Below are 16,231 nucleotides of genomic sequence, written 5' to 3' on the forward strand. Positions count from 1 at the left end.
AAGCAGCATGCATCGAGATTTTGTAAATTTTTCAAAGGCTATACCAGTGATTACCAAGAAAAAAAGAATAGACGATTTCAAAGTACTTGCTGTGGTAAAACTGCAATGCTGTAAACACTTCCATGTGCCTCATCATGCCCTATTTCTATCAAGGTAATGCATGCTTACAAAAACAACCACATTAATGAGTGGCTTCACAAATTCTAAAGTTCTCGCACCTCTCCATAGAGAAAAATCTCACCATTTGATAACCTGCAAGAGTACTTGTTCAAATGCACAAATGAAAAACAGATTTTCCTTCGAGAAAGATATGTACATTTATTGGGAAAATTTCACTTTTGTGATCGCAAAAATTTACATCAACTTTTACTACTTTCCATGAAAAGCATCTTGAACATGTCGATGCTGTTATTATTTTGAGCGGGTCTTGATTCTACTGGTACATGCGTGCTTTCTTTTTTAGTTCTTTCAGCGGTAGAAACAGTTGTTGAAGAAGTATCAGCCAGTTCTCTGTTGCCAGGCTGCTGAGAACTTTCGTCCAACTTCTTTCCTTTCTGCCTCTTGGAGAACTTGTTCTTCTGATAAACATCTTTGTAATAGTGTGCCTCACGTTTTGCCTGTGCTATTTCCGCCCTCATCCTCTGTTCCCTTCTTGCTTTCTCAAAAGCTGTTCGCTCACTGAGGTGGGCCCATCTAAACCTATTGTTAGAAGAAAACTCGCTGTTAAAAATTAATTTTAATATTGGGACACGTGTATGAAACTAATAAGAATTTTTTTTACAATATCTTCAATTCATATTTGTGAATTTGTTGCAGTTATAAAGAAATTTAAAGGAAATTACCAATAAAAATAGTCCAAGTGTCGAAAACCTTGAATTTTGGCCACAGTCTGTATTGAAGAAATGATTCAGACTTGGGCCAGCCATTCCACGAAGTGGCCAGAGATCCCTGGCCAAAGCATGAGTTGCTGATGTAAGACATCTTAGTAGGAGAAAAATCCATTTTTTTAATCGCCAACGTATCATACATGTTTGTACATAGCAACTGTATTGGATTGGCTTTATGTGACGAGAAAAAAAAAGTGAAATTTGAGAGAAAAAACTATAAAAATAATTATATAAACATATAGCTTTTTCTAGCAAATTTTAGAGAGAAAAAATGATTACTGCATCCTGACTGCGGTTTCCTAGGTTGCCATAATTAACATGGGCATAATTATCACGAAAAAATATGCCAACTTGACGATGATCCCAAATCATATCTTTTGTTATCAGACTTTGGCCAGGGATCACAGGCCACTTCGCAAACTGGCTGGGTCAATATTTAATAAAATTGGCTAATATGCAAAGTGGCCAGCCCTGTTGTGAATTGTGTTGCTCTCCGAAATCAATTTAGTACCCACATGTGGAAAATTTTAGGCACCAACATTGATTTTTTCTAGTTGCCATGGTGGCCTGGCACCTGAGATTTGTCAATCCCTGCCTTAGAGCACCTCTGAATCCCAAAATCTTGGAAAATAATGCATATATTATAGAAATATAATCCATTAATTTATAATACAATAAGGATACTTGCCCTTATCTCAAAAACCTGTTTTGATTTTGAGTGGATCAGAGCAGAGTAAGCGCTGCTGATGTGGAACCGACTTTACAGAATAAAAGTGTCTGATGGGATGCATGAATTTCATTTTTACTTGCCCAAAATTTTAGGTATTTGATGTTCTGGGTATAGTAAAACTTCTCTTTTAAAGACACCCGCAGGAAAACAATTTTGTCCACAGAAGGGGGGGGGGGGAGGTAACCGTTAACCAGGGCTTTGAAATGCATACTTTTATTATACAAGGGGAAATTATGTGGCAAAAAAAAAAGAGCAGTGATTGCATCTGAGGAGTGTCCGCTAAGCTGGAGTTTTTTTTTATTATAATGTGTGTCAGTGTACTTTTACTCTGGAAATGTGACCCTGATTATTCAACAACCTAGGTTCTGGGACCGAGGCAAGTTAGAACACTTGTGACCACTTAGAAAATTTTAAGAATATAGAATGCAAAAACTTGCAATGAAACATGACGATATTCCCACAACTTAAGAGGCAAATGCAGAAAAGGAAATTTCAATTGGAATTCGGTTCATAGTAAAATGAGCTTAATGGTTCCCATGGGAAAAAAAGGTTTGCCCGATGTCTTCTGAGACTGCTAGTTCTTCCTATATAACCAATTCCAGGCCTTCAATGTTAGAGGAAGTAAAAGGCCATCTGACAGAAACCAAGGGTGGTGCGTGCTGCTGTAAGAGGGCACAAAATACAAGTTGAAAGGGGAAAAAAAAGCTTTGGTGACGAAAAAAACATGATTGGAGGGTGCCAAAAATAGGGGTCCTGCATGGATAGAGATTTTTTTCTCGAGCCGCCTGGACAGGAATAGTCAAGATGGACATATATGAGCAAACCACAAAAGTGGCCTGGCTTTGCATCATGGGAATTTAGAGGCAAATATCAATACCTTATTCAAAAAAAAAAGAAAAGTGAAAAGATGGTGAGACTCACTTGCTCAGATATTTCATATTCCATAGTGATTCATAGTATGGCGCTCGTCTTTTCCCTCCAACTTGAGATCCATTCAATACTCTGGCGATTCGTTTAGCAACTTTCTTATTTGCAAATTCCACCCAGCCTTCTGTGAAATGTTTGGCGGGTTTACCCGGCTTAGGAGGTTTCCCTGAAAATAATTATGATAACAATAGTGCATTAAGCATCAAACATTCACTCATAATCAATAATATCAAAACCTCTAAAAAAAGAACTTGAATTTGCACATTTATACCCAGAAAAGAATAATCTATATGGTATGATCAAAAGCATGATCTAACACTATCATGGCATTGGATATGAAATTAAAAGAAAATTTTTTGCTCTTCCACTTCAAACTGGGATCAAACTTTACACATTCACAATGATGAATAGGTACCGTATATACTCGTGTATAAGCCTAGTTTTTTTGGGGAAAAATTCGTTCTTCAAGTGGGGGGGTCGGCTTATACTAGGGTCAGTTTTTGATGAGAAAATTTCGACCCCACAATCAGTAGTCATTTTTGTAGCAGTGTTCGAGAAACCGCCATTATTGGTATGGGATATGTTCAAAACTCTGATAATGTCAAAGACGAGGCAAAGGAATCAAAAACAATATTGGCTTTGATACCAGGTGGGCTAATGTCGATTGGAAAGCCTTATGTGAGCATCAACAAGTCTTTCAAAGATTATTTGAGGAATTTGTGGATCGAATAGATGAGTTCCGATGATAAAGAAACTACAAAAAAAAAAGTGGTCGTCTTGGAAAAATAACCTGACATTGGCCTAGTGTGCCAATTGCGAGGCGTGGAATTCTGTTTCCACCGAAATTATCATCCGATCCTTCAAAACGTGTTGCATCAGCAATGCAATGGACGGAACTGAATATGATATCCTCTTTGAAAGTGGAAATGCCGATGACAGCCCAGATGAAGATGAAAACAAAGATGCCGCACCCCTATGATGATCTGATGGATTACGATGAGCTTGGAGACTCAGAAGAAACGGATTAAAAGGTTTTAATCGTTTTCTATTGTAAATTTCTGTAAACTAATTTTTCATGAAAATATAAGAATTTTTCTTATACACAGGTTTTAAATTTATTTTGATTTTGGTGGGCCTGAAGTGGGGGAGTCGGCTTATATACGAGTATATACGGTATATCTTTCTCCAAGTGTTTATAGTTCTGCCGCAAACAAAGACCTGAGCTATTTTTAGCATTAGAGTATTATTTGGTAAAAATTCATTCAATAGCAAAAGAATAGAGATGTAGAATGCATGGCGTTTCTAGTAAGCCATGCCAACAGCAGGTGAAAAACTGACGGTCATCAGTGCCAAAAACGATTGTATAAACTAGTTCAAACTGCATAACAATAACCTTCCCATACCTGAGGTCACTTTCATACTGAGGTTGGCGAGAGAAAATCCTTTCAAAATTGGCAAAGTGTGAAGTGTTGAGCTTGGCTTGGCATCGAGAAAGAAGACACTTCAAGATGTGATTCTAATGAAAAAAGACCTGTTCTTGGGTCTCAGAAAGTTATACTTAAACTTTTACATCAATGTATCCTCAAGTTTATCTTTCTTGTTACTAACATGCGATTCAAGCATTTAAATTAACGCATCACGTCTCCATCCTGGATGGTCATGCCCAATGTCTCTTGTCGGTGATTCATTGTGCTCCAGGTTCAATGAAAAAGACTTAGTAATCGCAATTTCAATAACATCTTTGTGAACTGCTCATCTTTCTATCGTGGCAAGCTTGCATACATCCAGCGCTTCATCTCTGTCCTTATCATGTCATTTAATAGTCATGGACTTGTCCATCATTAACTTCCCAACTTCAGTATACACATGACGACGTCCATTGCTTCATCTCTATCGTCATCAAGACACATGAGTGTCACAGACTTATCTGCCATCAATTGCCCCACCACCACAGTATATAAGGTATTCATTTTTGTGTTATTAGCGCTACATTTCCTTTATGATTATTATTATTTCATAGGCACATTACCCTTAGAATAATATATTCATTACGTGAGCAGAACCAATATCGAGAGCAGATTTTTATTACAAGCTTAAGTTTTCATTTCTTGTTTGCACATTTTTAATTCCTAATTTCATGCTGCATCATTTCTATTTATCTGAAAAGCGCAAGCAAAATTATTCCATCCTCCCAAGTTTGAATAAAAAATAAACGTAATATACTTCCACTCCCACGATCTAACTTTCAATTCTTTGCATTGTTTTATCATTAATTTGTCATTTTAGCTCTTCCCTATTTACAGATACCAAGGGTCAGTCCAGCCAAAATTTGGGTCTGTTTTCCAGACACTTCACAAAAATCTGGATCTGAAAAATGGACTTTCACAAAATACAAATTAATGAAACAAAAATTTGACATTTCATTTCTTCTGTGATAAATTAACTAGATTATTTCACTTCCTACAAAATTAACGACCTTTTTCGCAAAAATGAGAGAAATTTTCCCAAAAACAGACCACTGGATACATATCTGCGTAAAACCTGCCATAAAATAATTTAATTTTAGGTGTTTATTCCATAATTTTGCATTTAATCTCTCATAATGAACATGTGCTTTTCTATTGTGCCACTTGGACAAGACTATTGGAGAACTGGCAACAGCAACAGGAATATCTACGCAACCAGCTGACTGGCAACTTGGCATGCTAGTCCTCTCGTTATTCTGGTAATCATCATCTGCTGTAGGTGACATCACCCCCTAGAGGTAGCTAGTTTATTATAGGCTTTGGTATAGACTGCCGCATTTGAATTAAATCCGTTAGCATTTTAGAGCTACTTTTTTTTTGTTCGTTTATATGTGTATTGTATATACCATTTTCCAGCATATTACATGGAATATGTAATTTCGGATTTGTTTTTATCAGGATGTAAATTTAACACTACAATTTTTTTGCATATTAGCCGTTATAATTTTAATCTTGCAATCGTGTTTTTATTGAATGTAGAGAGTTTTTTTTTTGCCCCGGCCATTGTATTATTTAAAAGAGAGTCCGGGTTTTTTTATTTATATTCCAGAGAATATTCATATATCAGGAGAGTGGGCTTTTTTTTCCAAAAAAGTTGGTTTTTATTATTTAAGATGTTATATTTTCAATCTCGATCCCTGATTTCAACCTTTCTAAACCCAAGGACCAGTAAAATATGTGAAACAATTCGACGGAATACTTGTGTTCCATATTGAAAGACATTCTAGTATTTTCAGTTGTTCCGAATTGTTTTATACATTTGTCCAGTTTTTTTAACGATGCTTATTTAAATTTGTAATGTTTACTAAAATCTTGAATAAACAGCGTTTTCATAATTAATATGATAATTATGGCTATAAATACAAATATTCATCTTAGTATTTGTCAGACTGAATGTTTTTTTCCTCAATTTTAATGACAATTAAGGGTTTTTCAGACTTATAACAACGTTTTTAATATTTCAATTGTCCCGTATTTTAAAGGATAATAAGAGATCCTTGTTCCCCTTATTTCTCTCAATGAAATATGTTAATCAATTGATCTGAATGTCTTTTTCGTGAAATATATTCTTGTTTATACTGCGATTTATAGTAGCCCTTTATTTCCCCCACCCCTTGCCTATTTTTGCAGTAATTAGCAAATTTGTCACAAATTACATCTTTTGGCTAAAATCAGTGGCATCCCGTATTTAGGACCACATTTTTCTCGATGAGGTACTAAAGAGTATGATTTTTTAAAACCCCATATGGATATTAGTAATATAAATGATAACAATTTAATGAATAATTTTTCATTCAGTTAGGATCAAATTATCAAGTCTGCCTGCAGACACCTATGCCATCGTCACATACCACCACCGATCCATTGACCATAGGTTGAGAAACAGCGCCTAATTTAGTTCTGGGAATGTTATTGTTGTTCAGTTTTTTTATAGACATTTTTCGTTTTTTTTAACAGTCCTAGTATTAACCTTTTGGCAATATTTTTCTTCAGCAAGAAAGACGTCCGAAAGCATGACTTTGTTTCACTCTTGGTGACTTCTCATCATGCTTTTGGATATGTTTTTCTAGCCAAAGAAAAATATTTGCACCACATTGCCAAAAAGGATTATACTATAGCTTTTCCACAACTTGAGTCATTCAGTCAACCTATCTACAAAGCTAGTGGTAAGATGCTGGTCTTCCACTGTGAAGATTGTGGCCAGGGTCCACGGGTTTGATTCCGAGGGAAAGAACATAGAGAGAAAACAAGTTCTTTTACCTACCGAGCCTGGGGCAACCACAGATACAGTCGGTTCCGGTTTTTAACAAATATTGTTATAGCGCGAAAATCTTGTTTTAACAAAAAAATTTCTAGTCGCCCAGATAAGTTCACATAGGAACAATGTAAAAATTTGGAATTCCGTTATAACGTTCAAAAGTGATTTCTCTTGAAGTTTGTTATAACAGGATTTAACTGTAGATGGTGCTTTCATTTCCCACCAACTCCATTTGATGGAAATTACCGTTTAACGATACGACCAGAGTTGGTGTGTGGTAAAGTGGTCTATAAAGTGGGTGGGAATGGACTTCAGATATCCTTCAGAAAGTTGCCGAATGTGACACCTTGGAAACATTTATTTTCTCTGTGCTTGCTTGCTCCAACTAGATTATACTGCCTTTTTTCTGTGCCAAGGCTTTAAACCTGCTTAGTGAAATAATAATAATCGTGAATAATAATATAATATAAAAAAATACACTTTTTTTAATTTAATCAAATGCGCTTCAGGTGCTTGAAGTTGACATAATGGCTTACAAAACTGGGCCATGCTAACATTTATTGATTTACAAATATTCAAATACATTTACATTGCAGTACACTGCATTTTTTATTAATTTTTTTATATTCAAGGGTGAACTCCCTATTACATCTCATTTGCATATTCACGTATGTCAGCACTTCGATAAAACGTTTGCCGCAATATTACAACATTAAACTTTGTGTCTTTCAGCTTTGATCGCGTGGTGGGGCTGTTGCTGCATATTCTGCTCACAGTTACTTTTCAGCATCAAGTTTTTTTTCCATTATCGATGGTGTTAAATTGCTTCTGTTGGGCCAAGGTTTGAAGTTGTCTAACAACTTCAAACCTCACAGAATTTATTTTTTCTCTGAACTTTAATTTTGCATTTTCGTGATTTTTTTTAAAATTCAGTAATATCAGTGTACCGTCCGTTCAATTCCACGTGGAGTATTTCAATTTATAATGCAGGTTATTGATTATTACACATTTGCATATTAAAGCATGTGTGTGTGTGCCCTAAGGATTCTTTTCGATTCCTAATGTGGATTACTGTGCCATGGAAAAAAAGAAGAGCAGTAAAAAAAGCTTTATTCCCCTACATTATGCGCCCGAGGTCTTGCACCCAAAAAAATAAACTGTTTTCACTGATCATGATGTAGCAAATGTGTAGTAGCAAAATATAGTAAGATTTGGCAAGATTACAGCTGCCATTCACTTGTCAATACTTGTCATGTCACTTGTCATTCACTTGTCAATTTATCCTCACACGCTGCCATAACAAGAAAGTACTTTCTAGTAATCTCTTTGGGTAATTTGCTAAAACTTTTTTAGCGCAAAGTTTTTGACTATGCCAAAACAGTGAAATGCCACTAACACCATTCACACTGACGTTAAAACATTGATGTTTTGTGTGTTCCTGTCGTCACGTTTGTAACCTTAAGCAGCGTTTTCTTGGAGCAGGTTTTCTGTGCCGCATGAATCACACAGCACGATACACCATTCACTCACCAATAAGAAAAGCAGCATGACCGTTGTTCTACAGAGCGCAATACGGCTCACAACAGAGCTTTACGTCGGACGTTATTGGTCGACTGCTTCTGGAAGAGTCAGGTGTGTCGTGCGTTTTGCTGATGTTCAACTCTTGTGTGCACACACTCTTGAGTGTTTTCTTTCCCTTCCCTTCAAACCGGACCATGTAGATGACAGAGTAGCTGATGCCAAAGCCATATACTATAATAAAGCTGCCCTGATCTGATGCGCCACGTTAAGAAAACACAAACGCGTAGCGTTATTATGTAACACGTTTCTGCCGGCGCAAAAAACTTATTCCTAGGAAAACCCGGCTTTAGCAGCAAAACAAAATTGCCAAACAGCGGTATACCGTACATTGATGCCGCCATGTTCGCCATTCAGGCATGAAAGTGTACCTGTGGGATAGTATATTATTGCGGGGGAGGGCATATTGACATGAATTTATACACCGTACCTGGCTGTAAATAGATCCTCTTAACCTCACCAAAGTTTGACAGCAATTCACGGACTTTAGTGACGTTCATGAAAGGTGGGATGCTGCTCAAGTAAACGACGCCTGGCTCGATTTTTGGCTTCTTTTCGTTCGAATCCATCGCCAACAATGACTTACCGAAATGACGAAAAATAAACGGCAAACGTTTGGCGTAATTTTCACAACACGCGGACGTAAATATCAACACAACATTTTTGGATACGCGAACCAGTTTCGGTCCTTCCGCCCGCTAAGATATATTTTTTGAATGTTGCCAAACATAAAAAAAAAAATTGGAAGAAAAATCTTGAAGGAGATATTGAAGTAGAGAGAGAGAGAGAAAAATTTAGGAGCACCTGTAAGGTGATCTTAAAGGCGCATTTCCATGCCAGCATTCCTATTGACTAATTATGGTCACGTCAACTAATACTTGTGCTGTTATCTAGCGTTGTACCAAAACAACATAGTTTTCCAAACTTGCCACTAGGTAGCAGCATTCGTTCTAATTTGATTCGGAAATAAATTTTAGCGCGCAATTTCAAACATTCTAAAATTACACGGGAATTGAAAAATCCAATTTCGTCATCAAAATTTCCTGTTTCCTCGTGCATTCAAGAGCTGAAGTGTGGAAGTTTTTTGTAATTTTAAAAATATTTAATTGAATTGTTTTTAATTGTTTGTTAATTTTTTTTTAATGTTACCTTTCTTTTTTCATTATGAAGTTATTTTACCCGACAACTCATCAGTTATTTTACCTGACCTTACGGTGTCCCATAAAACCGTAAGTAGTCACGACCACCTAGATAACCTCCTATATAGGTTATATAAGAGGTCGTGAAGTAGTTCGAAAATTCAAGGAATCGGTACATTTGAATGCGGTTTGCGAAAAAGTTATTCTCGTGAAAGGGTTTTTCTTGGAAAAAATTTTTCAAAAAAAGTTCAAATTTTTGTCGTTAGAGAGCGCTGTACGAAAACGAATTTTCACCCTTTTGTCTCCCTTTTCAGGTTTCAAGAATCATTTTTCTTTTTTCCTTGGGGGAAATTTTTCTTTACTCTGAAACTTATTCTTCTTTCTCAACACATTTTTACACGCTATCAACGTTTTTACACGCACGAATCGCAGTCGAAATTCAAAGAATGCTAAAGACGCTTCCACCATGAACGGTTGGATGATCCACGGGTTCGAATCCGGGAAAGAACATTGTTAGCAATTTCTCTACCTACTGAGCCTGGGGTGACCACCAATAGATGGCGCTTTCATTCCCCACCCAACTCCACTGGTTTGACATTGTCTCGTATGGCTATTACTACTGTAGATTCAAAAAAGGAGGACGCTTCAGTGTGCACCCTGAATGACGTCACTTATCGTAATTTCTACATTTAGAGAGAGAGAAAAATGGTGCCACAATTCCGACAAATAAAACCAACCACAACAATTATTTTTCCAATACTAAAACAGAATCGTTAAAAAGAAGCAGAAGCAGAAAAAATTCTGCGAATTTCGACGACTGTTGGTGAATGCGTGGAGTGGGGGCCGCGCAAAAACACTCATATCAAAGAAGAAATATATAAGATTCATCGAAAGACTGGTTATTTGTGGAGATGAAGATTACAAGGAAGAAAATTCATCACTGCCCCCACGGGGACTCGAACCACTCGGTCTCTCGCTTGCCGGACGAGTGCTCTACCATCTAAGCTATGGAAGCAGATAGAATATTTCAACCTTGGAGCGTATATATATGTTGAAAGGCCATCTGGTTGGCCTTTGTCAGTCACGAGCTATTAGTTGATTGTTGACGCCGTCCATGTACGGTGCCTTTCAACATATATATACGCTCCAAGGTTGAAATACTCTATCTGCTTCCATAGCTTAGATGGTAAAGCACTCGTCCGGCAAGCGAGAGACCGGGGTTCGAGTCCCCGTGGGGGCAGTGATGAATTTTCTTACTTGTAATCTTCATCTCCACAAATAACCAGTCTTTCGATGAATCTTGTATTGACAAGTGGAGAGGACGTTTCTATATGCAAGAAATATATGTTTCAAAGTGGAGAAAAAAATTCTCTAGAGGAAAAGAAAAGGAAAATAATTTTCTGGATACCTGAAAAAGGGAGGATAAAAGGAGAAATGTTCCGAAACTTAGATAGGAGGACGCTTGCAATGACATCAAAAAGAAGGACGTGCCCTCCTAAAGATTGACGATTGGTAACCGTATGGTGATATCACAGTTTGTGTGCGGTAAAGTAGCTCTGAATACGTGCCTGCCTTTGCTATTTTCGCAGATGAATATGTCTACCTCTACTTCATTAGCAGATGAAGATTCCTGCCACCGCTTCATTCGCGGCTGAAGTTCTTCATTCCTCAGCTTCATTCGCGGCCTCCGCTAAGATATCTGAAGTTGATGAAGATGTCTGCCTTCGCTATATTCGTAGCTGAAGATGTCTGTCTCCACTCCAATCATAGTTGAAGATGTCTGTCTCCACTCCAATCATAGTTGAAGATGTCTGTCTCCGTTTCATTCACAGCTGAAGATTTTTGCCTCGGCTTCATTCGTGACTGAAGATGTCTGCATTCAGTCCATTCGTGACTGAAGATGTCTGCATTCAGTCCATTCGCGGCTGAAGATGTCTTTATCCGCTTCAATCACAGATGAAGACAGGGCCGGAACTAGGGGGTAACTGCCCCGGGCGGAAAAATTTAGGGGCGACAATTTAAGGTGGAAACAAAGAACACTATTATAAAATTATTGAATTTTAAAGTTGTGGGCAGGGGCGGTTCGAGCTTACTTGCCGCCCGGGTGCGAATTCTCATATTTGACAGGACTTCAGTGAAGACCTCGAGATAAAACGGATTTTTTTTCGGAAGAAAGCCGCACATTATTGTTTACTGTGCAAAATGTGTTCGTCCGAAGCTTTTGAATTAGATTTTTTTGTTTCAGAATTATTTTACCGTTCTTAATAATGCCAAATAACCCAATCCTTGAAACAGCACTTATTTTTGTGAGCTATAATCACTTATTTTGTAAAGGTGATTTATAACAAAGTTATTTTTTTAAGAAATTTCTTTCAAAGGTGTTGATGGTACTCCACGGACCGAACAAGTGAGAAGCCGAATTTTTCCTTTGCTTTCATTTGACTATTCTGTAACAGATTCTTGGTGAAGGCATGGCCCCTCCCATATGATACCGGAGAGTGACGTCATCCTTTCATAAGAATAGAATAATATGGAAAAATTTATCTGTGTCCCGTAAAATACGGGATGATCCAACGAACCTACGCAATACGTCGCCCCGCCCGACACGTCGTCCTGTATGCGCGCCTGCTCATTCGTCGGCGATGTTATTTTATGACCACTCTGCATGATGGGAATTATTGTTTCTTTCTCATCTCCTTGATCAACGGGAAAATCTTTTTCACTTCTCCCATCGCTCCGTCCACCCAGGATTGAGACCGAAGCTGATCAAATAATTTTGGAAAATCTTTTCTCTCTTTCTTATTTTGAAATTATCTTTCTTCCACAAAAAAAGTTTTACGAAAATGGAAAAGACGGACAGAAAAGAGAAGAAACGGGCTCGAGTTTCATGGTGTTTTGTCAGCTGCGTAAACAACGCATCACTCTTGCAATGTACGATTATTCCATCTCCTCATTCCCAGCGGCGTATAATAGGGATAAGTATAAAATCCCTTCCCATTTAATTCAGTTATTCCGGTTGGTATCGTGGCTTCGGATCTCTCTCTTTCTCCCTATAAGTGAGTGCCATGGAGTTGGCAGCGATGGAAGAGGAACTCAAAAGGTCGATGGTTTTATAAATATTTGATGTAATCAATGATATTATGTGCGCATGTAATTTTTTTTATTGCCTTTAAAGTAATATTTTATTTCATATTGTATAATACGCATTTATTCCCTCCGCGTTCACTCGAGTATTTAGGGCTGTCTTGACGAGTTCGTGGACCCAGTGCCGTCTTAACGCATGACTCGGGGCATCAAGTGCAGGGGTGGGGGGAAATACGACCCGGTTGAAAATGTTAAAACCTTGTAAATGTATAGACGTACGTAAAGGACCGAGATTATATTGTATTGCATTTTTGCAATTAAAAAAACCCTCAGGAAGAGAAAAAAAGGTTCAATCTTCCCGTCCCTCAAGAAAATTTTACGCTCTACATGATACCGTGTAAATGCGTGTTAAAAATTTCAATTATTTGTAGTCGCTGTTTGACTCTGGGGCCTGAGCATGGACTCTTGTGTTGTATATTATATTAAAATTATTATTAAATATTAAAAATATTTTTTAACAGGTGGTTTCGCAGTGAAACAATCTCCCCTTGAAGGGTTAAGGGAAAGTTTCGTAAAAAGAAAGAAATATTTTTTCATCAGAAAGACACAAATTAATTTGAAAATATCTATAAATTAAACATATGACATCCATATTTTTATGGGCATCTTTTTATCAGCCACCTCGTTGGGCATTTTGCCTGTTGTGGCGTTGTATTTGTATTTGTATAAAGGAGTTGAAGTTCCATCAATGAAATTTGGAGGAGAAAAATTGAATTTTGATGCGTGAATCCCGCATCTAGATACGTATTGGCGAACACTGAGAGATCACTCTCTATTACATATCTATTATACCACTCCATTAATTAATGCTAAAAAAAGGAAAACACAAGCTAAAAAAATGTTGTCTGTAAACATGTGAAATATGATCCCCGTGCATACATAGCAAAGTTCACTACAGCAGTGTCAGACAATGGTGGTCAGACTCACTATGTATATTCTCGAAGGGTAATCCAATTCAGGTGCGTACGCAGGATCGACCTTTGTTGGCTTGGGGGGGGGGGAGGGAGGGAGGGGGCACACAAGGAATTTCTTTTAGAGAAATTTTGAGTTATTAGCCTACAAACAGTATCGAAATTAACAGATACCGATTATGATAAGATATAAAGGTATTTTCTTTCGATATATTTCAAATTTGTTATTGTTTTGGAGGGAGGTGGAAGGACACGAGCCCCTATGCTAACGTCTCTGATTCCAATATGCAGCAGGATGTAGAGAGTCCAGAGCTAACTTAATTTTGCTGAAAATTGGGGGAGGGGGGTGGCTGGGTCAAAAATGGCTAAACACCTGTTGGCGTAACACTTGAATGCCTCAAAATGTGTAAATTGAAACAAATGAATGCCTCAAAATGTGTAAATTGAAACAAATGAATGCCTCAAAATGTGTAAATTGAAACAAATGAATGCCTCAAAATGTGTAAATTGAAACAAATGAATGTCCCCCCTAAATCCTAAGGATGTTTAGCGGGCTCTTCTATTGATTTTCTATAGGTAATTTCCGAAGAATAAAAAAATTAAGGTCAATCACTTAGACCTCCCAGGCTACAGCACTGTCAGCCTCCACCTTGTGAAGACATGTGATTATGGAAAACATTAATGCGATGAGCTACAAAAATTATTATATTTTCAAATGCCTGGTGGACTAAAATTTTTTTTTTCAAATGCCTGTGCGCTGTAATTTTTTTTATTTTTTTTTCAAATTCCTGGTGGGATACAAAAAATTATTATTATCATTATTATCTTCAAATGCTTGGTGGGCTAACTGGTTGCCTGTTCGACACACGGTTTAATGGGCATGGTTTCCTAAATGAGAGATTCAGGTATTTCCAAGCACACTTCGGCATCACTCCTCCGGATCCATAGAGCTCCTCTCAAGAACCGAATAATATGGGAAAAGTTTGTCTGTCCCGTGAAATACGAGACGATCCAACGAACATACACTATAAATCGCGGCTCCCGACACACCTCTGTGAATCTATGCCTGCTCTTGCACCCCGTATCAAACTTCTGTGTCTCGAAAATGCCGTAGACACTCAGGGTAAATTTACAAGGATGGGGGGGGGGGCTGAGCGGACTACTACTACTTAACCGTACATGCACCTCCCTATTTCACATTCTTCTACGGAATTTCTAACGAATTGGTACATGACGGAATGTGCGTGTACGTGTTGTAAGTTTGTTTCTGTGTATAGCTTGTTATGTGTAGTGCCGCCATCTGCCATCAATTTTTCTAATTATGAGTGAAGTGTGATGATTGAATATTTGTATCGTTGTAGGCCTGTTGCTCTCTGTGGCGAGACTTTTTAACGGGGAGATGAGCTCGCATTTGCGCCCAAAGTTTTCTGAACCACAGAAAACCAACTTCAGCCGCCAACTACAGTGGTGGTCGGCCACAGTGGGCTATTGCCCAGGGCGCAAGGCCGTCTTAAGAGCATCATGGGCCCCCGGGCCAAGTGATTTTTCTGAGGCCCAACCTTAGAAATTCTCGAAAAATGTAACTACTTCTTATCTTACTGAGGCCTCTCTCCTTGTGAGGCCCCTTGGCCGTGCCGAGGTGGGCCCATGCGTAAAGACGGCACTGCCAGCTCGGCAAATTTTGAGTAATGAGTGATCGAGAAAATCAGTAAAATAAGGGAAGCGGGATAAAATTTGTTTTGCTTACGGGTGGTAAAACCATAAATCCACCTCTGCTAGAAATCAATTTACTAGGTCAGTGAATGACTAAAGATTTGACCTAGAGTTTGTGATCAAAGTAATATGTAAACATGTGAGTACTCAAAACAGTTTGCAAGCATGTGAGTGGCCGAAAGAGTGACTCGAGAGCAAGTGACAAACTCTGCTAATGATCAATGGAATGACCTAAAGTTTTTGCATGCGTATGAATGACCAAACTAGCGACCAAGAGCTTGGGACCAGGTCGGTTAGTGATCGTAAGAGTGACCTAAAGGAAAGGACCTATTCCCTCGAGGAAATTCTGCGTACGCTACGCCTACAGAGCAACGACCTAGGTCATTGAGTGATCAATAGAACAATGGAGCAAGTTAGGGAACAACCAAAATAGTGGTTATGGGAGAGACCAAAAGAGTAATATAGAGAGTGTGCAAGCATAGGAGCAGTGCCGCCTTAACGCATGGGCACATCCAGGCACGTCCCAGGGACCTCAAGAGAAGAGGGGTGCACTTGGCCCGGGGGTCCATGATGCTCTTAAGACGGCTCTGCATAGGAGTGACCAAAAAATGACCTCGAGAGTGTATAAGCATAGGTGTGACTTAGAGAGCGCGGGACCAAGTCAGTGAACGACCAAAAGATTGACCAAGAAAGAGTGCAAGCATGTGAGTGACGAAAATAGTGATATAGACAGAGGTGTATTTAGTGGGGGTCTGAGTGGGATGCGACCCAGGTCGATAAATTTTAGAAATAAGAAGGAAATTAGACTATAGTCCGTTTCAGGTTAACTTTGCAGTGCAGAGAAAGGTAGAGAGTGTATTCCTTCTCCGCAAAATATAGTTCCCATATACTTACGATGATCATTTATGCAGAATATTT

At 38.2% G+C, this 16,231-nt stretch overlaps 2 protein-coding genes and 1 non-coding gene across 3 annotated transcripts in view; 2 read left to right on the forward strand and 1 right to left on the reverse strand.

Moving 5' to 3' along the window:
• Positions 1-292: 292 nt before the first annotated feature.
• LOC149066970 (activator of basal transcription 1-like) lies at positions 293-9,094 on the reverse strand. The gene is made up of 3 exons (XM_089252968.1): positions 8,837-9,094; positions 2,539-2,710; positions 293-699 (listed from the first exon to the last, which is right to left on the reverse strand). Exons 1-3 carry the CDS (start codon positions 8,973-8,975, stop codon positions 360-362), a joined length of 651 nt encoding a protein of 216 aa, XP_089109094.1. The 5' UTR covers positions 8,976-9,094; the 3' UTR covers positions 293-359.
• Positions 9,095-10,713: 1,619 nt separating this feature from the next.
• On the forward strand, positions 10,714-10,785 carry TRNAA-GGC (transfer RNA alanine (anticodon GGC)). The gene has a single exon. It is a non-coding gene; the product is annotated as a tRNA-Ala (tRNA).
• A 1,726-nt stretch (positions 10,786-12,511) lies between these two features.
• The window catches only part of LOC149066972 (uncharacterized), a 42,394-nt gene continuing 38,674 nt past the window's right edge, over positions 12,512-16,231 (forward strand). The window contains exon 1 of the mRNA XM_089252882.1: positions 12,512-12,645. Coding sequence (XP_089109008.1) covers positions 12,611-12,645 — 35 coding nt within the window. The 5' untranslated portion in view covers positions 12,512-12,610. The remainder of the gene's footprint in view (positions 12,646-16,231) is intronic.

Source organism: Pholcus phalangioides, unplaced genomic scaffold (assembly GCF_987345545.1).
Source record: "Pholcus phalangioides strain wild (caught in Gottingen) unplaced genomic scaffold, Ppha-v1.0 ptg000031l_1, whole genome shotgun sequence".
Taxonomy (NCBI): domain Eukaryota; kingdom Metazoa; phylum Arthropoda; class Arachnida; order Araneae; family Pholcidae; genus Pholcus; species Pholcus phalangioides.